General features: G+C 40.3%; 1 protein-coding gene across 2 annotated transcripts in view; it reads left to right on the top strand.

Annotated features, from left to right (window-relative positions):
* Nucleotides 1-224: 224 nt before the first annotated feature.
* LOC125766135 (lachesin-like) overlaps nucleotides 225-26,651 on the top strand; it is a 51,910-nt gene continuing 25,483 nt past the window's right edge. The window contains exons 1-6 of one of the 2 annotated variants that reach the window (XM_049431813.1): nucleotides 225-361; nucleotides 2,574-2,883; nucleotides 13,689-13,795; nucleotides 16,685-16,901; nucleotides 19,367-19,525; nucleotides 19,840-19,968. In XM_049431813.1, coding sequence (XP_049287770.1) covers nucleotides 2,778-2,883; nucleotides 13,689-13,795; nucleotides 16,685-16,901; nucleotides 19,367-19,525; nucleotides 19,840-19,968 — 718 coding nt within the window. In that variant the 5' untranslated portion in view covers nucleotides 225-361; nucleotides 2,574-2,777. Of the gene's footprint in view, nucleotides 362-2,479; nucleotides 2,884-13,688; nucleotides 13,796-16,684; nucleotides 16,902-19,366; nucleotides 19,526-19,839; nucleotides 19,969-26,651 lie in introns of both variants that reach the window. The other variant, XM_049431812.1, reaches the window with a different exon arrangement.

Genomic DNA, 26,651 nt, shown 5'->3' with positions numbered 1-26,651 from the left:
TTCATCCCTTCCAGCGCCGTTGCGAACTGCTGCCGAACCTTAATTTTCTCCCAGCGAGACTGGGGAAAATTTGCTCGCCGACATAAATTTCCACCCGCTGCATACAAATCGAACGAGAAATGTGACCACAGGCGCGCGCTTGCAGCCTCCATCCTTTCGTACTCGCCCACTGCAGCGGATGCAGTGCATTCAGCTGGTAGCGCGTTAGCAGATGGTGCTAGCGTTTAACGGCTGGTGACTTGGTTTGGCGTGTTCAGTACTCAACAGGATACACGCAGCGACAGTTCGGAAAAACGTTGCGCTGTCCGGAAGTCTAATACGGTTGAAAGCAATAGTTTGCTTCGTCATATCAGCTACTAGGGTTCGTTGCTTGTGGCGTCGGACGCACCTCAAATCGAAGCCACGCAATCAGATGATTTATCAAGGCTCGCAAAAAAACGGAACAATTATTAAGCAGATTTGAGCACAACGGAAGTTTCCGCGTGTAGCCGGGTGTAGATTGGTGGCCTGTTCAAAATTCAGCTTTCTTCAATAAAAGACCAATCTAATTATCCTAATGAACTCATCGTACGAAACGCACCTTAGTTTATTTCTGGCATCGTATTACAATATGCGTACTTCCCTTCTAAGGCGTTGTTCCCTGTCCTTGCTACGGTCCTTCCTGTGTTTGGTGTGAACCACATGTTTATAGTGAGCTTGAAAAGCTACCACATTATCATTAAAAAAACATTTCCTTCCCAATTTAACCAACCAACTGCAAGCTAAATCGAAACCGGAAACCATTCCATCATAATCGATCGCACTGTGGTAAAAAGGACGTCGCTGGTGATGGTGTCGGTTGTAATTAATTAAGTTTTTTAGCAAATATTTAACACGTGAGCCATAGCCTCGATGAAGCGGTTTTACGGTAACGATGGATCGGGATTTGGGCTAATGGCTGTATGTTGGGAAAATATTTACCACCTTCTTTCAAGCTTATATTTGTGTGTGCGTGTGTGTGCGTACGTGTACATTTTTGGATATTTATATTTGCATCAATGTGTGTGTGTGCGTATAATAACGATACTAAACTGGCATGTGTAGCAGTGTTTGCAGCAGATTGAAGAGTGTGGCAAATCGTGTTTCCCTTACAAAACCCCAAAAACCTCATCGTAACCGATCGGAGCCAAAAAGTAAACGGCACAAAGTCCGGTACGATAGCAACGCAAACCGCAATGCCAACCCACAACAGCAAACGGGCCACACGTCAACGTTGGCCCCACCGGTTTGGAGCAATTGCGTCTGAACTAATTAATCCACGAATACGAGTGAACGGCGGCAACAAGCGAACTGCGCGCACGGAAATGCGCATCCGGAAATGAGTGTGCGTCGGTGGTGGAAATATGGGTGTAAAATTTGTTGTAAAACCTAATTGCGCCGTTTCGGTTTGACCGTGGTTTGTGGCCATGTTGACAGCTACGGAGGAAAAGCATGGACACGTGGACACATGGACGTAGCAAATAATCAAGCTGTGCAATTAATTCTTTATTTTTTTTCGGCGCGAGACGACATGTGACAGTAAATTGAAATAAATTACACCAAAATTATGTGTATCATTGTGGGAAACTAGATGACGCACGGGCCTGGTGTAGTGCGAATTATTGATTTTATTTCTTTCTCTTAATGGCATAGATTCAAATTAATTGGAGGCTGATGAAATTGGTTATGAATATTTATTTGTTGACAGATATTGTTTTCTTTTTTAATTCAAATGTCAGCACTCAGAAGTTTTGGTAATTTTCTATGAATATTTAATATTGTTTATTATTTATCTGTGTTTTTTAGTAAACAAAGCTTGCAAGCAATTTATTTCCAACATAGTGTATCAAATGCATTATTATTGGAATTAATCTGTGCAAAATATACGGCCTGACACTTCTTCAGATAATAAAAAAGATAAATGAATGATATTAAATGATAACATTAAAATCAAATTTAATCAATACCATGTTATCAAGTGCAAGTGCGTGGACAAACACAAGGATAAATAAAAAAAATCAGTACAAATTACAACCATATTTTTCTTTTATACTACAGTCATCACTTACACTCAAGGTTACTTATAGCCTTAAACATTTTTTTTATATTTTACTAACTAATTTAGTTTCTTAAATAAGTTTGCAATGGCTGTAAATATTTTTTCCCTTCTCTAACAACCCTTTTCTTGGTTCATTCATCACATCCTAAAAGTTACATTTTATTTTTAAAATCACATAAAAAGTTCCAAGATAAACAAGAAAAAGTAGGAAAAATATGGAAAATAGTGGAAAATGAAACATCAATCGTTATTGCCTCAACGAAGCTAAAAATGTTAATGGAAAACGAACAATAACACTCGAATGGACACCCAAGGGGATAAAAATCGACTCGAGTTGACACTACTTTATACTTCGAGTCGTTAAGTTTAAGATACTAATACCATTGCTGTACTACCTTCCAGCTGTCAGCGTACGCCTAAGCCCCTTTTATACTAATTGCGGCCCCAAAGCGTTGCTACGTCGGTTGATTTAAAGTGTTCTCCGGCATGTTTGCAGCGAAAGTTTAAAATTCTGTGTTCTGTGTAAAGTGAAGTGCTTGTGGTGCAAAACGTCGAGCACCCAAAAGTGACGTATATTTAAAGCGCCTACAACGCGTGGCCACAAATCTGTGCAAAAGTTTAGCGACACTACCGGAACAACCGGCTCGGGGTGCGATCGATAGCATCGTGCTATGAGAAGGGCACTACCACTGAACAGCTGATGAGCGGCCTACAAACACTCGAGGCCCTCTTCCTCATGCTTCTAGCAACGTCGGGGGTCTCTTCTAACACAACCACCAAAACAGGGACAGCACCTGCAACTAACGGTAAGTGACCCGGAAGGCGCACGAGTGTTGTAATTTTCGACAAGTTTCCCTGCGGCGAGACGCTTTTCCGGTACATGGCCCCGGAACGGTAACAAAATTGTAATTATTCTGCTGGGAGCAGACTGCTATCCGTCGGTACCGGTTGAGAAAAACCGGGAAACAGTCTACACTAACCCGGCCCCGTTTGCCGAAGGAAGAGAATCTCATTTGATATTCATACAAACTGGTGCTACTGTCACTCGAAGACACCGAACAGTCAATGTTGGGGAGTCGATGATGCCGACGCATTTGTGAACCGTTTCGAATGTAATCTACATTAATTTGTACCTTCGCTTGTGAAGCAACCAAAATTATCGCTGGCATAATAATTACTATACATAATTATGCGGCGGAATGACTGTTTAACCGTGATGCTCATTTAATTCACTATTCATGCGTAAAGATTCGTAAACATCAGTGCTGCCGCTGACAATTGGAAAGATAGCAAAGTTTAAAATTGTGAAAAATACTCAAAGAATGTTTCACGCTTTATTGTACTGGAATGAAATGATTGCAAAACACGCACGTGTTTTTTTTAGTTTCCACGGTTAACGGTTAACGATTAATATCGTGAAGTCATTTTTATAGCTTAGTTATAGCACTTTTATTGTAACCATTTTTATAGTAATTGTTTGTATAACACTTAAAAAGAATTAATACATATTGTGGAGTAATTGATTTCAATTGACGAAATAATTTTTGTTTTGCTTGTATTATTATACATTTTTCTTTATTGACTTATTGACCTTCATGGAGATATAATTCTATTATTTTTTTTAAATAGTGAGACCACACCCTTTTCAAACGAACTGCGCAAGAGCTTTATTTATTTTAAGTTACTAACTTTCAATTTCGGATCTACAAACCTTTAATATAAAAGATATAAAATTATCCAATATTGGTACTTTACTGCTACTCTCAAATAATGAGACCGAATTGAATGGTCTGGTGTAGGTACCAGACCCAAAATAAACATGTTTGACAGCAACGAACGCTCATACACCATCAAGACCAGCTGTTTCCTTTCCTAATAGCTATCGACGCTACACTATGTTGAACCACAAACGAAACCACAGCAAAAACTCTAGTAACCCCTACGAAGGACATCACTACGTGGCCACTTGTCACAATAGATAATAATCAGATGTGCCGGTCAATATACCTTCAGCCCGTTGCTGCTACGCATGATGGCTTTTGCATGACGGCCATACGGAGCTACGTGCACGGAGCATCGAAGGGTTGTCCTCTTTTTTGGAAATTATCCTTTCACACAGCAGCTATCCAATCCCGTGCACGCTTCGTCAATCATAAGCATTCGCTCATGCCATCAGCTGACCCAAATGACTGCGATTCTTGCAATCGTTATGTCGATGGAAAAGTCATCACACACAGCCGACGATATCGCCTCACTTCCATCACTTCCTTCCATCACAGTGAAGGATCGTATCGAGATGCGGTTAAATAGTGCGGTCGACGTACCTACGCTTCACGTACCACACCACGAGTGTTGCATTGAAGATTTTGCACCACGCTCTTCTCGGTTTTGGGTTTTTTCTTGCAAAAGAGCCACATCGACCGACATCCACTTGACCGTAGGCATATGTCCTTGGATATTATGCTCACACCACGGAAAGGTACTACGAGAAATGCAAACAAAATCCACACCGCTTACGAGTAACATACGTTGCGTTCGCTCAATCGATGATGACGTGTTCCTTGCACGTTTGCTGTCCTTTGATGCACGGGGCATCCTGGCATACCAATGTTCGGCACCACGATACCGGCCGGTACCACTGAAATCCCGTGTCGAAAAGGACACGTACTAGACTTCTGCTGTACACACCGGCACCCTCAACACTGGGCACGGTGTGCGGTAGCATTATCACGATGCTATGCGGTCATGTTTTACATAAATACGACACACCAACATGTGGCTTTTTTGGGGACGCTCTTTCATGGGTGATCCGTCTCTATGCGGCTTCTGTTACGAAACATTGAAAACTGTACATGGAACGGTCTCACGAACCGGGGCATCGTTTTTCTTTCGAACGAATTTCGGTTCGAAAAGTAATGTTTTTGCACATGAAGCTCTCTTAAAGCATGTTGCATTCGTTACAGACAGTGTCCATTTGGTGCCGTTTAGTAGTGTTGTTGGGGGTAAAATGATACGGTACATCCTTTGCAGCATAGCTCTTCAGCGTTGATTTTAGTACTTATGCCACGATAGATCCTAACGTGCACTTTGACTATGTTAGAACATGGTTTCAATCCGTGACCATGCACTCAACCGTAGACCTGGGATACAACGACAAGAGACGATGATTCAATCAACCCCATTCTTGTGGTCACATCTAGTGATCGAACGACAAAACTCTGTCTTAATCATCCTGCTCCCGGATTCTGTCTCGATTTTCAAGACTACTTTGATAAAGTAGGTATGGTAATGGAGCAAATTCCTTGAAATCTTCAAACAACCACAATCACATTACAAACGAAACCGACCGTGGGACTGAAAAGCCAACTGGGGTTAAGTTTCATTTCAACATTGCACCAAACTCTCTAAAGGTTGTATTGTGCAAACAATTGCATGCTCGATGGGATGCAAATAGTTTAATGATGATGATCATTTGTTCAGAAAAACATCTCGTAAGAATAACGAAATTCTGCTGCATGATGAAAATTCAATTAACTTTAAACGATTAATAACTTTCCATGTGCAGAAATGTATAGTATGTTACAAAAAACTATATAAATCACTTGACAGTACTTTACAGTGAACGTCCTAAAACAGAGTAATGAATTCTCTTAAAATTTCTTTCTACATACTGCCAAATGAATCATAAATAAATCGTTTACTTTTTTTCAAATCACAAATGAATTGTTTCCCCGAGCTTCGTACAGAATTAATTGTAAACTTTTCAATACTACACGTATTATCCACGGTTTATCGTTCTTTGCATAGCGATTGTCTTGGTTTCCCCAAAAACACACGTACAAATGTACAAAGCGAGCTTCAAATGGGAGATGAATTTTCTCAAATGATATCGCGCATCTCACTTGATAGCGCCCACAAAACAATGGGGTATGATATAACACCCGAGATAAGCATAATTGGATCATCTGTTTTCCATCCGAACTTTCCTGCTGCTTTTCATGGCAATTGTCAGCGATTTCCCCGGGCCGGGACGGTAAACCATAGGTTGAACTCGGTTTAATATGCTTTATTCATAACTTTGATTATCTATTATCACATCCCATAAATCTCTAATGAGTTTTCGCAATTCCCGAAAACGGTCGAGAATGGGTTGAATGGGTTCACACGGCATGCTTCCGGCATGCTTCGTTAGTCGACTTCGAGCTTCACAAGTGGTGCTTATTTTGAAGGAAAGATGGATTGTCGCTCCAATTCCGAGTTTTCAGCAATTCTACATAATTTAACATTATACTGTACGCATGAAAGCAATACGATCTTGTTGAGGGTTGCGACAGGAACCATATCTTGTTGTTCGTGAGTTGTGCAAATAATTATCGTAGCCTTTGTATCGTCGGGAAGTGAATTAGCAAGCGTGACAAAATGTTGGAACCCTATTGTATGCTTCATGATAAGAATATAAAACCTTTAAAAGTTTTCTGTTAATACAATCTTTAAGTAAGAAATTGAAATTCAATATGCGCGAAGCACTTAAGAAATAAAAAATAAGAAAAATTAAAACATTAAGTTATATGATTAAAAATTTGCAAAAAACAAAAGATAAGTATTAATAATATTGGTTGACTGCTAGATATTTAAAATTAAATACATTTTTTTTATATATTTGTTATATTCGCATTGTAAATATTATTTTTTTATTTCAAACAATAAAAAATACCGATTCTACTGGAAAACAATTGCAGCATTAAATTAATCTCCTCAACTGGTTATAATCGCCAGTACAATACTCTTTACCTCTCAGTACATACTTTTACGCAAATTGTGGGATTATTTTAACAATCAAGAGAGATTTGTTATAAAGGTGTAACACACACTCACAATTAAAGAATGGTTCAAACATAAAGCGGACAATTATCGTACTGCTCCCGACGTCCGAAGCCTTATCCTGACCAACAATGCCATTTATCTTTCAGCCGCTGGCAACATAAGCTCCCATACGAAACAAAACATCCTATAACACCCGTAAAACAGAGCGAAAAAAACACCGACACATCAACGGAACAGTGCATGTGCATACCCATTCTCGATGTGTCTACCAGTCACAATGCATTGGTTGTTTAATAAAATATTAAATTTTACAGCCAGGAGTATTAAATGATTAAAACCATTCACAGGAGTGGCTTTTAATTTGGCGTCCGTAAATTGTTTTTCCCGTTCGCCAGTCTGGCTGCGATGGCACGCACACTCTCCCAAACCGGCTCCAATTTTCGTGTTGTCCTCTGCGAAAGTGTTGCGAATCAAAAACTGTGACAGCAACCGGTGGTTGCGCTACCGGCGGAAACCGGGTGACAAAATTGACTCCGACGGGAAAAACCAGTACAAACTTAATGAACGAATATGAACTTTGTCCAGACGTGCGAAACCGAGCCCCCGTGAACCCAACCTTTCCCGAAATGACAACGGAGACGAGTGTCAATGTCAGTCGAGTGTTTCACAGCTATCATCACCGCGGGGACCCGTTTTTGACGGTGCTTTTTGGCGTGGAAAGGAAACGCACATCGACCGTCGTCGCTAAAGGAGGCAACGAACATGGTAATTGATTTCAAATGGCATCGCTCGACAAGCCGCAGCCAGCTAAAAACTGGCCATGTGGTGCAAGAAATTTGAATCCTGCGTCAACAAAGGAGCAACGATTTTCCAACACTTTCCGGCTACCGAACATTTAGTCGGATAATCAAAGACCCTCCCTGAGGACTTTCCTTTGCAAGCCGAAACCCGGCCCATTTGGGCATTGGGATATTTTAATGAAATAGTACGTCACTGCCGGCAGGACAATGATAGAGGAGCAATAAATTGATGGCGAACGATGGATTTGTTGTGTCCTTGGTCAGCGGGACGCCGAGTGTATTGCTTTTGTGTGTAGCCAGTCATTTAGAGTAATGAATGAACTTTGCATATACCTCTTTCAGTACGGCTATGAACCGATTGTGTGCTCTGTCAACACCAGGCTGAATGCATCCCATTCAGAGCCAGCTTGAAGGAACGTTATCAAATTGAACACCGATAAAGATAACCGATAAAAGAAAATTCATTTAACTTATTCAGATTTTCATCCAACCAAAACAGAACCACCGAATTTTGTCGCAATTTGTTTTGGAAGTAAATGGTATGCAAGATTTAATAAAAATTATTTATTCATTTATAAAAGGTACTTGGAATTAAGAAAAAAAATCGACATCGTTGATCATAGCCACATATGGAGTTAATGGAACTTTATGGTTTTAGGTTTTTTTTCTGTATTTATTGTTACAAAGTCTATGAAAAAGAAAGTATGGAAACAATACATTCGATTATGTTAAAGTAAGCTTTCAGCATGTAATCTAAACTAATGCCTAGTGAGCGATTTACAAAGTTTTCGGGAGCAGTTCACTCTGGCGGCCATAAATAAAAAATTCGGAATGTTTTTTAAAGTTTACATGTCGCTTGCGGCTATAAAGAAATGTGGCATGAAACTTCTGACGTCAATATTTTTATCTTACAAGTATGAAATTTTTATTTCATACTATCTAAATCTATTAAATACTTTCCATCGTTCGAAGTTTAATAATGTTAATAACAATGAACTACATTTAGGTTTTTTGGACGCAAGAATCGACGGGTTTGGTCTATGAAAAAATATATAAGTTTTAAAAAAGGAAGAGATCTTCCCCTGTCATTTCTGACTAACTGCTTCTTCTTGACTTAACGATCTTTAAAGGTCATGATCATATCAGTTATTTCTGGCATTGTTTACCTCGTATCCGGATAGTCAATCCTCCTACGGTGGGACGGTCCGGATGGGTTTTGATACTCGGTCCTGTCGTGTGAAACCGGCGCCCTTTATCACGTACACCATCGAGCCGCTCGGTGAGCCCTGACTTACCTTGACATCATTTACTCATACGAGGAGAGTAAGCATATGACGTTTTGATCCGAATGGTATTTGGTACAGCTCCTGACGTGTAAAACTGTAAAAAAGGTAATATCTCCTAAATATCTCGCAACAAACAATAAAAATCTTACAAAGATGTGATTTATCCATTCTATGAACAAAAGCAAAAGCCACATTTAATTGTCTCATCCCAAATCATATCCATTACAACTAATGATACTTTTCTGACACCAGTATAAATCCGAATTAATCAACCGACCAGCGAATTTCCCACGCTTATCAAAGTTGCTCCTTCACACTGCAAATCGCCCACGGAACTAATAGCTGACCACGACAAAACCATCATTCAACGATCTCCTCAACAGACGAAACCTTATCCAAGGATCGACCAAAAAACCACCAAATGAGCCTCACCTAATCTTCTTGTTTATCGTTTTGTACGGAAACAGGAAACCATTTATCTTAATGCCACCCCGCCCAACCCAGAAACCCGAATGCCTTTCAGAAATTATTCCCGTACACCGCAGTTCGTGAACCGAGCCAAAGTTCCTGTTTCTGTTGCTCCAAAAACAAGGGTCTCGCATTCAGGGCGGGAAACGCTCGTTGGGAATTAGGTTCCACTTTTTATGCACATTCAATTAGAGTGTTTTTGTTACTCGAACCACCCGCTCAGATATTGTGACCGCCCATTTTCACATCGTTCCCAGTTCCATCCCTGGGAAAAGCGTGCCAATCCGCTAAGCCACAGTAAACATTACATCAATGGGCCAACCTCAACACTGACGCCACCAGTCACGGGTGTATCATTTTGTGACACAAGAAACCCATAAACCGTCCTTCCTGACGACAGCAGAAACATCGGGAAAAGGGAATGAAGGATATCCTGATTTTCCAAAGCATTCATTGTCGGTTTTGCGGGACGCTTGCTGTACCTCGGACAAGGGTAATCGGAGAAAATCAAGACAACAGAAGCGCGCTGTGTCGTAACGGAAACCACTCTTCCCCAAATGGGACCGAAACCATTTTTCTGCACGCTTTCGCTCGCGCTACATTGACGTGATTATCGTGCTTTATGTAATTAAGATTTAATTGGTTAATTAGTACGTCAACGTCAACGTTCAGCTGATGAATAGAAATGGGACTTCCGGTTATAATTATCGAACACCTTCCTGAGGCGAGCCAAAGCAAACAGGAAGCACGGTAGCAACTTTTCACTTATTTCCCTTTTGTTACGGATTACACCAGCTTTTTCTGTTTTACGTTTTGCAAACAGTGGAAAAGAATTCTCGCAGCGATTTGTCAGTGATTTGTTTGTAAGAAAATGTAACGTTGGGACACAGTGATCGTCTAAAAAATTCAATGTAAAACATATTGCAGCAAAATATGTACTTTAAACGATTATAGTATTTTTAAATGTTTTTTTAAATCCTAAAGCTTTCGTATCATATTAGAAAATTGAGCATACAGAAAAGGTTACGAGGAATTATGCTTTTATAAAATGATCTGATGCATATTGACAACAAATTATTTTTTATTATTTTCTTTCAAAAATAATTTAGAGCGATCATTTCAAACTTTGAACCAATAGTTACACAGTTCAACTATAAATGAAACAGATTCAACATTGACCTTTCCGTCACGGAGAAATTTATGCCACTGCAGAATGTATGCAAATTGATTTCATTTCTCAAGCTACCCTATTTGTTGATTTTTTTGGGTTCAGTAACATTTTTAAGTATTCCAAAAGATTTTTCTTTCAAAATTTTCACTGTTTTTCGTTACTGTTCAATGCACACATCTTATCATTTCAATTGTGTTCGCCATATTTGAAATTAAAATACACTGTAACCCCATTTTATGAAGCTTCAAATCACAAGTTACAAGGCAAAAGTCAAACAAACCCCTTAATCAAGAGGAAACATGATTTTTAGCATCTGTGTAATACCAATTTGTTGCAACTGACATTCACACACTGGCATTACATCATATCGGTGATGCTGCTACCAAAGTCCCCGTAGTTCTGTCAGTAATGAAGAGCACGTAATCGCTCGTATTTGGATAGCATTCATTGGTATTCATTCGCGGCGGAGTTTCACCCCAAAGTTACGCTAAATTCGTCGATTGAGGAAAAACTTTTCGGCACATGGAGGGAGCCAAACGAGTTGCAAAACCCAAGCTCCCAGGAGACACTTTCATAGCACTTCGGGTTTGCCGTACAACTGTTCCGTGCTGTGCTGACTGACTGCTGTCGATGAAATTTCATTTAAAATCAGCCAAAAGTCAAGTTTATCAACAACAATCAATTGGCAACAGCGATAAAACACCGTTAATTCAATTTCAACTCAGTGTGTAGGTAGTCCCAGCGTCATGCGTCCTTGATACCACCCTGGATATGTTCGGATGTCCTCCAGTCAGGACGAGTCTGCCATCACAGAAAATCGACACCGACACAATACGGACAAGGCACGTACAACATTTCATCACAGAAAGCGCTCCCCGGATGTCTTTCTATCGTTGTTCCAACGATCCCAACAGTCAACTCCCAGGCAGAGCGTCTTTAGGAATGTCTTCAGAAGGCAGGCACCTCATGCTATTGGCCCTGAAACTGATGCATCATCAGAAGAAAAACGAAGAACCTCTCTCTTTCCAGCTACACGTTTTTGGTAGTACGTATCGTACCGTATCGTTGCTGTTCGTTTTGATCTGGCCATACCCTTTCAACGGTGTCCTTCCGACATGATCCTAAGACAAACTCCTTGCTAACCAACCGAAGTTGCCCGGCCAGTTGTGTAGAGCGAAGGCAGAAGTTTGTTATATTACGCAGGAAAAGCTGTTTCCCGTCATGTCGAACAAGACAACTGGCAGCCGAACTTGGATCGACGTGATGGCAACAACAAATATATAGTTCAACAACATTTCTGAAACACAATTTTTTTTCAAATTCCGTTTCAATTCATCAAGCAATATTTTATGCGATCCTGGACACAGGCTCCAGATCCAGATCTCCAGAGGAAATTCAGAACTAACCATAATAATCGGCCAATTTATGTGATTTTTTTCATTGGATCGGAAGCATCACTCTTGGTAACTCATAAGAATATATCAATATCAATTTTACAGCATTAAAATCTGTACATAGTGAGCTCACTAGGTCTTTACAGTGTACCATGCATTCTTTCTGTAGTGTTAAAAAGTATGCTAAAGAAAGGCTCCATCTTCCGAAGCTTATTACAGCATGAAGCAAGGTGTAACGAATCGTAAGATCGTGTGTCGAATACTAAATGAATATAAATACATGCAACCCGCATTTTCCTATCGTTCGTACCCAAAACGTACCTTTTCCGATCGATTTTACTCTGAATGAGTTCAAAGTGAAGTACAGAAAACGGATACTACAGTTCACTGACGGTGAAAAACGCGACAACTTCGACCTTCGCACTTGTTTATCACTGGGTGAATATTTATTTGTACATATTTTATTGTCACTGTTGCAATGTGGAAGCCGTTTGTTTTTTGTTTTTAATTCTTCCTTTTACTCTTCTACGAGCCAGGCAAGTGTGGTCGATAAGAAAATTGAAGTCGGATGACTTTTGGCACCGACAGTGTCACAGTACAGTGCCACGGCCGTGAGCCGGAAAACGGAAGTGTAGGTTGCACTTTTCGTATTAGTTTTGTTTTTCGCCCGATTCATAGCCCAGCTGAAAAAGTGTCTGCGCTCACTAAAGACCATGTTTTCCACTATCGTACGTCTGGCATCAGCACTTTTAAACTTCCATCGGGATGAGGAAAAAAAACACAGTGTCGACCATCTTTCTTTACTAGCGCGATGCTGTATCGCCATCGGCGACAGAATCTTGAACCGTTTGGCGAACCGAAATGCCACCTCCCGGGTGTCATCCGTGAAACAAAACCACGGCCTGGCGCCAACCAACGAAGCCACCTTCGCCATCTTCCCGTGCAGAAAACCGTCTGCATCGGGTTTCAAGAAATTGATAACCATTGTAGCCATTTATCTTCGGCAATGCGGTTTCGACAACCACCCAGCGCCAACGACGACGACAAAAGACAAAACGCCGGAAAAGCTGAACCGGTTGGCAAGCGTTCAAGCGGACCCCTTGGAATCGAAAGTTCGAAAGTAAAATCCTCGTCGGTTGGGTAAGGGCTGGCCACCCAAAATTCAGTCAACAAACACACAGGCTTACAGGCGTAGCTACACCTACATCTCTACTAACGATGGAGGAAAAGAACTAAAAAAAAAGCGGGTCAGAAGCTGTTCGCGATAAAGTAAAATGAATTGTTTTGCAAGCGACAAAGTGTCTTGGTGAGATTAATACAGAGAAAAACTGCTATCTGGAACTAAAAATAGTGCGTTTCCGGTGATGTCGGAAAAAACACAAACTGTAATCGAGAAAAGTGTCGTTATTAAATTTTTAGATTTTTTTCGTACCAAAGTTTGCCTTTTACCGCCTTTCAGATACTTCTTGTAGTTTGAAGAAAACCAACGTAACATTGTATACATTTTATTGTAAAATATAGAATTTTTAGAATTCAATCAGAGAAAATTATATGAAATGCAATATTAAAAAAATAAGTTGATAAAGTTGTATGATTTTCTCACAAGCTTCACATAAAAAAAAAACATTTTTGTAATGCTTACATTTTATTTTTCTCTCTTCTTTCCAGTTGTCGTCGAGGAACCAGAATTTACGGATGTTATAGAAAATGTTACAGTGCCTGCCGGGCGGAACGTCAAACTGGCTTGTTCCGTCAAAAATCTAGGATCATACAAAGTAAGTAACGCCTGTGCGTAATCAAACATCGCATTACAATACCCATTACGATGCTCATTGCCACTGATGATCATTTAGTACAATGCCCATCAAATAAATGTATCGTTTTGCAGAAGTGTTGTAGAAATTACAGCGATTTATGTTTCGCACGTGTTCTACATGCGTTCGCGCATTTTGCTCCGAACGGGGTCCATACTGAAACACCAAACAACAAAAACGGCGTGTTTGCAAACACGAACCATCATCGTACATCACGGTTCAATCGGACGCACGGAACGTGTGCAAATTTGGTTTTATTAAAATTGTTATCTTTTAATAAAAAGATATCGTTCCTAATCGTGCCCATTGGCATCTTACCCCAATGCGTGGTACTCCCGCGCGTAGAACACGTTTTATTTCTTCACTCGGTGTCGGGTACCGTGCAGATAAACGCACGCAATCATGAATATTTTACTAATAAAAATTCACATTTATTTGCATTCTACCAGTCTGGGATTTCATCTTCCCTTCCGACCGGAACGCGAGCATATTGTGGGCATATCTATCTCATGAGACTTTAAGAGCGAAGGGATGATCGTCAAATCATGCTACGATATTATTCGTACTGCTTTAGGAAACCTCGAATAATACGTGATTGTTGGTTGATTCTGTTTGTAACATCATTTTGAAGGGGTTTCTTCTATTTTATAAGATTATTTTCTAATTTTCTTACAAATCTTAAAGCGAGGTGGAAAATGTCATTTGTTTCGTTAAAGTTTGCAACTAGTTTTGTATAAAAATAAGGCGAAATCCATTGTGCACTAAATAAATAGAAAATTTCTTTTGTATAAATTAAGTAACCTACAGTAGCATCACTTTAATGCGATGATGGTAAATGTTTACCCTACGTATCCGCTTACAAATATACTTTGAAAAGTCCTACAAGGCCTAAGAGGGTACATCAAGGGTAAACATAAAAATTCCGTATTATCCCCATGCATATCCACAACACAGTATGGCAGAAAAATGTAATCTATACATAAAAAATAAATTCCTCCACGAACGAGTGCACTTTCGGTGGTCTTATTGTTCACCGTCAGTTCATATCCCGTTCATGATTCTCCCACTACGCAACGAAGATGAAAAGAATCCAGTTTCGCTACATGATATCACGAACACATCCTGTCTGGACAGAGAAAGGATAGATACAGGATCTGAACGCAGTATCGATTCGGGCAGTTCTCGCAAGACCCAAAATCAAGGTGAAAGTAAATTATACGGATCAGCTAAACCACGCCATGATTCTTATAGCACTTTTCTTCTGCTACGTTGGAGTGGTTTGATGTTTAAAAATACTCCCTATGCCGCAAGCAAAGATCACAGGAGCAATTTGGCAACTGTAGCTCACTTTAACGAATGATGCCACATATGCATGGGTTGGGAATATCGCGCATATCTCCCCCCATGATTAAATGCCCACGGGTGGCATCATTCAACGGGAAAGTGGTAAACATTTCTTCAACAAACCCACACACCGCAACCGCTAAACATATTATGCGTGTAGCCAAGTTATACACTTTAAAAGTCAACAATTCCTTTCGTTCAAAACCTTGCTCCTGAAGGAACTTCCTTTTCGTCCCTGGTGATCAGCATCTTTGATTGCACCGAATCATGACCTTCGCAAGGGAAGACGTCCAATCACGAAAGCTCCCACTGTGTCTACATATTTACCGTTGGCAGTAACAGATCGGATTATGAACCGGTAGGATAGCTTTTTCTACGAAAGACAGAATTGGAAAGCATACACAATAATCCTCGACCATTCATACTACATGTTCGGTGAGCACGAATGCCATCGGCTAACGGCTATCGTCTAGCCTAAGCGAAGAACAAATTTGTCAATAATCGAATGACCAGCTGAGAAAATATTCCACAAGGACGCAAAGAATTGCAAAGCACACAAACTCGGCAAGTAGACCTTCTCAGTAAAGGACCATCTATCGTATTGCCTTTGGTCGAATATGTCTCAATCTGTTGAGGAATAGTAATTCGTACTGTGAAATTGTGGGAAACAGGATATAATAATTCATTGAAGGTGGATAAAAATACAATACAGCGAAAGAGACATGCTCATGTTTATTTAATATTTGACGAAACTCGACAAACACAAGAATGTAGCTTATTACAAATGTGATAAAAAATGTCTATTTATAATTTTACTGCATTTGATTGGAGTATATAGAACAACTTTAGGTAAAACAAATTACAAAAATAAACTCCGTGAATAAACTAACACTTTTATTTTGCAAGTTTTTTTTTACATAATCTTTGAAAAATTCCTCAGTGATTTCCGTTTTATTGATTTATCTCACGTCTTATCGTTTCTACCTTTTGCCCAATTCTAATCTTGACTCAAACCCACTTTGGAGCCTCTTTTCGCAGGTGACATCTGTGTTTGACAGTGTTGATAGTGTTTTCAAATTCTCCCATTGTTCAGTCCTACATATTTGTACTTATTATATCCAACAACCAGTAATGTCCGACTGCCCAATAAGGTCAGCTTAAGTGTAAATCTCTACGGAACCCGATCGTGAAAAACATAGAACTGATTATTCAGCTTAAGGCCCAAGTTAAAGTCACTAAGAGCCAACGTTAAGTGGACATGCTTTAAACTGAAAATATATGATGATATATTTTAGGAAATAAACTTTTTGATTTTCTTCTAAATTTAATTAAACGATTTCAAGATAGGTAACTAAATCCATCAAATTTTTCTTAATAAAAGAAATACATAAAGTTACACACCAATTTACACTAAAAATATCTAATAAAAAATAAACTAACGAAGAATATTTTTATTAAAAAACAAGCAAAACTAAAAAAACTTCCATTTCTCTCCTTTTACTACAGGTAGCGTGGATGCACTTTGAGCAATCCGCGATCCTTACTGTACATAATCATGTAATCACAAGGAATCCTCGCATCAGCGTCACGCACGACAAGCATGACAAACACAAGACCTGGTTCTTACACATATCAAACGTCCAAGAAGAGGACAAGGGTCGCTACATGTGCCAAATCAACACAGTCACGGCAAAGACACAGTTTGGCTATCTGCATGTGGTCGGTAAGTACATTCGTCGGTTGAAAACTTTTTTTTCCAAAAACTCTCACTTCTAACGCGAACACTCTTACCTTTAACCACCAAACGTGCTCATTTTGTTTAAGTGCAGGTTGCAGTTTTTCTTCACTCGTACGTGATCACATTGCGAACGAACGTTTCCCTAATCACTACGGCGCGGGCTGAAGAAAGCCATTTAGTACACCCCACCCAACAATTTCCTCGTGGAAATCGATATCTTGGCTCGTATCTATAATCTATCAGCGACTGCTGCGTGTTAGCACCGTTAGAATCGAATTAGATACTGTGATTTTCCTACAAGCGGAATAGAGCTTCGTTAGCACCTGTAAAAATCAGGAGTTGGCGAGAGGGAAAAATTAAATTTTCCTCGCTAGCACTGAAATAAATTGCCTGCGTCGTGCTTAACGTAACGACGACTGTCGTGTGATAAAACGACGATAATTAACTTATTCTACTCATGTTCTACTCACTATGAAGATTTATTTTACACGATATCGCGAATTGAGAGGAGAAAACCAACGAAAATATATTCTATAACTTATTTGTTACTGATCTTCTACACTGCTCTAACAACTGCTCTAACACAAAATGTTAAAAATGCGTCTTCAAGTGAAATAGCTTTTCTTGAATTTAACGAAGGAAATTACCTGTTAAAACGATATCTGACATTACAGAAGGATTTTCCGAAGATTAATTGTGAAAATAATCCTCCTTGCAGAATAAACAGACGATAATTGTTGTGTCGACGGGAACAAAGCTGTTTATCAGCATTCGGCTAAGCATTCGGTACCTATAGTTGGTGCTGCATAGTATCGAAGAATGAAAAATTGAATCTGCACTGCATTTGCATACCGTAGCAGCATTTCACCATTGGTTGTACTTCTTCCGCCGTACGAACATACAGTCACAAGACTTTGCAATTTCGATTCCTTGCTTACGCGGCAAACCCTGTCGATGAAGCAAAAAGTCTCTACACTTTTCTTCTTCATATTGTTTCGTTTTTTTTGTGTGCTCAGCATGCTTCATGCAGCTCGTTTTTTATTCCTTCCTTGTTGCTAGCATTTTCCACAGAATCTTTTGACAAATCCGATCATCCGGTAGCGCTGCATCAACTGGCGCAAGAAAGTGATTCGATTTTGCACTTTTGTCGTTTGCACCAGATGAAAAACGATAGGCATAATGAAGAACGGAAATCAATTTAAATTCAAATCACATTAGGATCATCGGCCGTCGTCATCCGATACATAAAATACACCGAACCTGTTTTGCTACCGTACACTCATTGTTGTGTTTTGTTCCCCTGCGTTGCAGGACACGGCATCGTTGCAGAATAACGAGCTGCCTAACGCCTCCAAGATGTCGTCTGTCTTCGTCGCTTTCGACGATTGACGATGAGCGCATTGCTGGTAGGATGTGACCTAAACGCTTAGCGAAGGCAATCTGTAGCTGATGCAAGAAAAATATCCCCCAGAACTGCTGCCGAAACGGTGAATCGAAGCAAACAAAAAAAAACACAAAAATCACGCGAAACAGAGTCAGCGAAAACAACCTACAGGATATCCGAAAGGAATTTGCCCTTGGGCTGCCTTCAGGATGAAACGAATGCGGGTTTGTGGGCAAGAAGGAAATGAAAACAATTTTAAAATAAACATTTATTTATTTTCATTTCCCTTAAGCGTGAAGCCGATACAAACAATCATGGTGGCCCAAGGTGGTACCACGAGTAAGCTCCTTATTCATCTTGCCTCCCGCCAAGATGCACGGAGGAACAATGTTTAGCGCAATCTGTGGGGATGTTTCTGTGTTTTTTTTCTGTTTTTGAAAAATGCATGTTTGGTGTTTTTCTTCCATTTCATTGCATATGGCTTTCCTTTTTTGTGTATATGTTTGGAATCAGCAATCCCCATGAGCCGGAAAACATCAGCAAAAGCAATGTACGAGTCTTCATACAATCTGCCAAACACTTACCACTAACCACTAAGGACATACGTTATGAAAGCGAACAGTGAATCAAAACTTTACCAAAAAGAAAAAGGAGTTGCAAAACATTCAACACTTCATTTTTGTCCATTCTGACACACATGGTTCACGCCTTGCTGTCATACTCTTTGCCTGGAGTTTGGTAAGGATTATTTTTCGTTCATAAGAAATAAGTTTCTTCCACAGAAATTGTTGCTTCTATTGTGCGACTACTGTTCACTGAAGAATGCTTCGGGCAAGTTTGGAATTGTGAATAGAAATTCGTTAGAAGAATAAAATGTAAAATATATTCATAAACAAACTGTTTCTTGTGAATAAGTTTAATTTAGAATCATGCTTGCTATCTTCATAGTTTTGTAAAAAAAATGATGAAACTTTTCCAAACAGCAAATAGCACAGTTATAGTACAAAACTTTTTACAACGTTTTCATTGTAAATCTAAACCTCTATCGTTCGTTTATTTTTTGCAGTACCACCGAACATCGATGACTCCCTGAGCTCGAGCGATGTTATCGTCCGGGAAGGCTCAAACGTGACGCTTAAATGCCGAGCCACGGGTAGTCCAACACCCACAGTAAAATGGAAGAGAGACGACAACTCTAAAATAGCCATTAATAGATCGTTAAACGGTAAGTGTATTCCACATTCAGTTCTCGCACACGAAGAAGAAGTCAGCGTAGATTCTCTCCAAATATCACGAGTAAACCTGGGACACCCACTGTTACAGTCGTTCTAAGAGGTCCGTTTTCCATACGTGGTAGAAATCATCCCAAGAACACTTGCGGTTTTACCGGTCGCACTGCTATCGGCTACGCCGTCTTTCGTCTGCATTAATAAATTTCTTGCCATTTCCACGCTTTCCCAAACCCTCTTCGACGCGGAATCAAATGGTAAACCGGACGCCCCGTTGATGCCAACATTACGCCATTGCCTCACGCACCAGTACTCGAGTGGGAAGGAAATTCCATCGAAATTACGAAAATTTCCCGCCTGGACATGGGCGCATACCTCTGCATTGCATCGAACGGTGTGCCGCCTACGGTGTCAAAGCGAATTAAAGTCAGCGTTGACTGTAAGTACACACAACATGATAACTTTCATGCAACATTGGCCATGCTGTTCAATCGTGCACAGTGCACCTTCAACACCGGTGCTGCTGTCGTTGTCGAATGCCATTGTGGTGTAACTGCTTAAATTAAAACCAATTTACATTTACCATTAAATTACACACAGGCGTCCTTGCATTAGCCAACGTGGGGTTGTGGAAAACATGGAACGCGATTTCGAAAATAGGAACAAAACAAAAACAACTAACGAAGCAACAAGCACACAAAATGAATGTGATTTTCCTCGTTAAAAGTAAAAAAGTATAACGAAAAAAGCAACAACCGTTCGGAAATAATTCCATTCCGATGCGGTTGCCTTAATCCTGAACCTGGAAGTATGGAAATTAAAAACACTAATCGCCCATTTTCCCTATCGTGCGGGGTGTGTTGACCACGCTGGTGAAGGAATGCCGTTCCCTCCCAGCTGGAAATGGATCAGCTACTTAAAACCATTAGAGGTGTCAGCCACGTTGTTAGCACAACAGTGCCAACAAGCTAGCCGGTCCTCTGACCACGAGTGGATAGGTGATTTTGACGGGGATTAATTTGAATTTTATATTGCGCTTCCATTTCGCTGTCCCGGTAGCTTATGTCAATCGTTCGGAAAGCGATTCCAGCAACCGATCGTCTATGGTGGGTTTTACTTTTATTTTTGTTATTTCATTTCTTCAACAACCGTCGGATTGCACGTTGTGGAAATTACCATTCCTCTGCTGATAACATTTATATTGGTGTTTACATAATTGATTAGCCATTCAAGAAGAACCGAAACGGGTTTCATTGGATTTTAATTAAAAATACATATTTATTTTGCTTACACTACTGAAAATTCGAGCAAATTATTATAAAACTACATGTGGAAGCTATTTTGTATTGGCTTAACAGCACGTCATCGTCCTGCTAAAAATATTTCACATTTACGTTGGTAAACAGTTTACTTTAACATATATGTTGTTGGATTAACTGAGCTTTGAAAACTTTCTAATTATTGTGACTGTTGTGTGCTTTAATCATATCAGACGATTCCAACCAAGCTTATTTGTATTTATTCTTACTTACTTACTTGCTTCCTTAATAAATTTAATTTAATTTTCATTAATTCCTTCATTCCATTTCAAGGTAATTCCTCCTTGCAGAACTACAACATAGAGTATGCTTTATTTGCTTCTTTTAAATATTTTTTAACATATAAATTTAACTTTCGCATATTGTTATGTCTCTGTTACCATTTTGAACCCATCTGCATTTACCCTAGTTCCAATCGATGGTTTTAATCAATCAAACTACACATGATTAAAGATCCACCATATCCCATACCCCACATAACTTTGGCGTCGGTGAAGGATGACACACGCTAAATGGTACCATAAAAAGCAACTCAATCGATGCAAGAACGCGTTTCAATATTAAAGTCACCACTTTCACTTTAAGCCTCTCTCGTTTCACTAAACCCAATACTCGGTCTGTCAATTTTACGTAAAGCTTCTTGAACGTACGCCGTCAGTGGAATGAAAATGTGAAAAGAAAAATTTAAATCTTCCGTAAGGAAATCGAAGAAAAATGGGAATCATTGCTGGCGATGTTTCGAATCGCGTGCATAGTATAGGGTTTGATTCCAGAGACATCGAATACCATCCCATTGCCAGCTGCGCGCATTGATCACGAAAACAGCGACGAAGCACATGAAAATCACCCAAACCATAAAGATGCCACCGTGGGAAAGATTTGGTGTGAATAAACCTACATTTGTGTGATTTGGCTGCCGAATTTAACATAGCTCCTGAATTACGATATCTTCCTTTTGCAAGTAAACTGTCGATATTCATTGACGGCGTTGCTGAACCGCTGCCAACGACCGGAACCATAGCTACGACGAAGGAAAACCCGGAAACAGGACAATATTACATGACGATGGGATAAAAAATTAAAGCTACACTGCTTGAAGAATTGAAGGCTGATCCTGTTCCGGATCTCCCCTCAGGGGTCGTTTCTTTTCCCTTTCTTTTTACCTACTGTTGCCACACAAGCACAAAAACAAGCACATGAAAATCACCCAAACCATAAAGATGCCACCGTGGGAAAGATTTGGTGTGAATAAACCTACATTTGTGTGATTTGGCTGCCGAATTTAACATAGCTCCTGAATTACGATATCTTCCTTTTGCAAGTAAACTGTCGATATTCATTGACGGCGTTGCTGAACCGCTGCCAACGACCGGAACCATAGCTACGACGAAGGAAAACCCGGAAACAGGACAATATTACATGATGATGGGATAAAAAATTAAAGCTACACTGCTTGAAGAATTGAAGGCTGATCCTGTTCCGGATCTCCCCTCAGGGGTCGTTTCTTTTCCCTTTCTTTTTACCTACTGTTGCCACACAAGCACAAACTTACAGCAGCTATCTTCACATGTGCGTCAAAGAAGTGGATAAGGGGGAAATTCTCCCTTCATTGATCTGCCTGTACAGGCAACACATCACATCATTCCAAATTCCTCTGTCCATGTTCTTGAACGAAAGTCTTCAACACTTCAACACCCGTAACCATAAGTATCCCAACGGTAAAGGATCAAGCGTTAAGTTGGTGTGGATTGGTACGGAACCGAATTTTCTATACCCTGGAGCACTTTGGCAAAACTGCCAGCGTCTATGCGAATCTCGCAGTGGAAGTGGTTGCTGTGGAAGTTCTGTTTCGTGGTATTGGTACGAAAGATACTCAATAATGCCACCCTAATCCTCCTTCCTGCCCCAAACATCACCACAAGCTAACGACTAAAAGAACATTCCCTGGGTTTCTTTTTTCGTTAGGTCTATGGTCCAATTCACGGTTGAACGGATGATTGGGAAGGTGTGAACGAAATAATAAAAATAAATATTTGAGGTAAAATCAACTGCACCATAGTGCGGTGTTTGCCGTCGTTAGCAACACCCTACTCGGTCAAACCTGCCCGAGGATAGACACAAAAGGGACTAAACGAAGGAGGAAGTGCCCGTTGTCTTCTTACGATGTTGCTTAGCCAGGGAAGATTCTTTCGTTTCGTATTGTTGGAAGGCTTTTCTGAACATTCTGTCTGAGCAGTAATGCGCCGAGTTCATGGCGTTTTTTGGCCTTCCTGGCCCCGGTACGACACTTCCGATGAGGTGTACGTGAGGCATACATGTTAGCGAACTAGCTACGCCACCATGGAAGGATATCGACAAACGAATTTGGACCGGAAACGATACGACAACCATGAACGGAGCAAGAATGGCAAGAAATTTTGCCAATAGACTTTTCCGGTATTCCATGCGCTGATTTGATGCCCGGCTGCGTTTAGCAACCGAGTGCGGGGTTAGCAGCCGTTATCATGTTGCCAGCATCAGTGGCCTAATAATCTAAATTACACAATTTAAGGCAACATTTGATTGAGACCTGAGCAGTAAGTAGAATTCAGGCAAAAGAACACAAAAGTACAATTGAAGGAAGAGTAGAACCAACAGGAAGCAGGTTGCAATCAAATAAATTGCCATTTTTCTTCCGTACACCACATCCATTGGCATGTGGGTAGGTTGTGAATTGATTTTTTTCGCTTTCAACCCATTGGAATGATCCCGATATAGAGATTGCACATTGGTCAACTATGTCTACGGTTAAAGGTTGACCGGCATTGATCGTGTAGTCAACCTGTTAAATGGTGTCGAAAATTACCCCTACAGTGTCTCGGTTGGCTTCTAGCACGTCCATGATGCTCACATGGATGGGATGTTGTAGCCTGGCTACTACTGGCAAGGTTCTTTCCCGAACACTATCTCATGCCTCTTGTTCCCCGCATACAGGCCAATGTACAGGCCCGCTCAGGATCAGGAGCCAATCGACATCCTCCGGCAACATAATTGATGATGCAGCATATCCTCTACCGGTGGGATAACGATTATTGCTAATGAAGACAATCATCATTTACTGATGGCCAGCCGAGCTCAGATGACCCAAACCAACTCATTCACCGGAACAACGTTTAGCCCCAAGGAAGGTCGAGGGTCGAACGACCTGCTTAGGATGCTGCTCAAGTACGCTTGTACAAATATGGCAAGATTAGGCTAGCGAACCCAACGCAGCAGCTGACCACATCTCGGTTAGTGCTGCTTTGATGCTGCCCATTAAATGGCACTTCAAACGTCGTCAATCGCCGTCGCTAAGATGATGTCCGCCACAATGAATTGCAAAGATGGTTGTGATGTATTACCATCCGTTTGATGGTACTTTGATCCCAGGTTGAATAAGATGAAGAATTTATAACAGATAAATATACGCTCTATATACTAAAAGAGTGTCTTATGTTTATGTCCCGTGCATGTACTTAAGCTATCGAAATTTAAGGCACGAAAGCTTGATGTGTGTATACATTTTGACATTATTAGAACAGCAATGGTTTCATCCATTGTGACCTGTTATAGTAAGGCAAAATTTTGTTCAAATATTTTGTTATAAATTCAAGTTACTTATAACGAGTTACTTAGTTAGTTACTTATAACCCCTTTAATTAATTTTTTATTAGCAAAAATAGTAAATCTCAATGCTGTTAAAATTCCCTTTTTAACGAGCTTAATTTAGTAAAACATTTGGGTCTGGAACAAGAACTCTTTTTTGCTGTTGGGTGTCGAAGCTGAAACTTGCAGTAGCTATGAATTAATATTGAATGTTTAATTTCTAAGTGCTTTGCATGACCATTATTTTGAAAAGGATGGACCTTATAAGGAGTTTTTGGTATTACGACTAAAACACTGGAACGGATTAAAGACGTTGTAGGAGAGTCGACTGTATTTTCAAAACACAAGAATTAGAAAAGTTGTATTCCTAACCTAAGTTTAGTTCATTTAACAATAGTACAACAATAACCAAGTTATTATTCCTAATATTCTAATATACCCCAAGTTCTCGCAGGTTCTCGCAGGCTCTACAATTATAATCCTACAATAATTTTCTTCACCCAGACTCCCAGTTAAAATTGGAGAAATTCATTGACAATATTTAATTACTACATCACTGTATATTACAGCACTTTAAACTTTTTAAAATATCGTTAAATATCACTAACTTTTTTTTTTAATATCGAGATATTTAATATCGTCCACTGCAACCCATTCAAAACAGAATAATTATCACCTTATTCTCGATTCCAACATCCTCACCCTGACACTACTTTATGTCAACAATTTAAGATCACAATGATCTGCTGAGTATAACAACTTCTGTTGCATTTTTTGCCACCTCTTAACAAAATGATATTAAAGATTAATGTCGTTCAAAAAGTCCCCCTTTCGGTGTAATACGACAGCACCAGATTATTGGCACTTTGGGATGCAAAAAACAATACTGGCTCTAAACACCAACCATTAACTGTTGGTACAGATTTTCCACCGACCACCAAATGACTGTGCTATCTAGAAATCGGCTTAACTAATTACCTTCTTTACCGACCAGCAACAACTGGCCGAGCAGCTCGCGAAGGCAAAGTTCTAACGCGGAAAACGCCCATCATTCCATCGCAATGGTCTCTAAAGTGGCTCCCAAAAAGAGTGGCAGACAAAGTCGTAAGCGCGAACTGTCTAAGCCTCAATTTACATAATGGCCGTTACAATAATTTGTTCCATTTGGTTCTGGCTAACTCGTTTCACCGTCCGGGCAAACTGTTTACCGCTCTCTAGTCTCGCTTGTCCACACGCCATACCTTGTGGTGATGTGTCGGAAAAATCCCTACCTTTCTGATTCTCGTTTTTGTATGCCTGGAACAACGAACCATCCCCCGCTCCAAAAACGGGAAAGTCAAAACCGGCAAACCCGAGGAAGCTTCCGGCGAGGGAGTAAAAACAACTTTCAACAAGCCGGTGGAGCCCATTCCCAATCCATTCCGACCACTCGCAACATCTACGCGGTTGCGAATGTTTGAGTGGTGTAAAATTAAGGAACGAGTTTCCAGGCCCCATCTCCCACAGGACATCACGTTGGCGGGAGCGATTGTTCGGGAGGCACAGTTTGACCAAAAACAAATGTAAAATTTGTTAGCTGCACGCCTTCATCCCTCATCATTATCCCAGCCAGGGTGAAAACACCGAAATCCGACCACGAAAATGTTTGCACGATGTAGACATAATCGTAAAATGAATCGCATAATAATTTTAATGCTAGTCATAAAATCAACACTGTGTAGAAACTGCCAGGTGGTGGTGGTGCTGGTGATGGTGGTGGCCTTGTTGAAAGCAGTGAAAACGCCTCGTGCTCTACTGCTGGGAAAACAGACAATTCAAACCCCATGGGAGGCTTGATGGTTCCGATTGCTATGGTCATGGAAATTCCGCAATGAATTGCAGTAGCTTTCTCTCGCACTCTCGACCGATGACACAGGCGAGACAATGGCCGTGCGGTAAAAATGTTGGACAATGTTCTGCACCCTCGAAGTGATGTTTTTGAGCGCTTTCGTTCGGCTTTCCTTCTACACTACAGCACATCCCACAGATGAAAAGAGTTTTGCTTAATGTTTCAACAAAAAGGGATTTCTTGCAGTAGCAAACTCCATCTTGTCCAGCATTCCAGCATCCACAAAAAGATGTAGCTCGTCACGGACTTAAGCCTTTGGCAAGGGCAAATTTCCCTTGGTGGGCAAACTTT

Source organism: Anopheles funestus, chromosome 2RL, assembly GCF_943734845.2.
Source record: "Anopheles funestus chromosome 2RL, idAnoFuneDA-416_04, whole genome shotgun sequence".
Taxonomy (NCBI): Eukaryota; Metazoa; Arthropoda; class Insecta; order Diptera; family Culicidae; genus Anopheles; species Anopheles funestus.
Note: the sequence above shows the minus strand (reverse complement) of the source record. Positions and strands in the feature narration are given on the sequence as shown.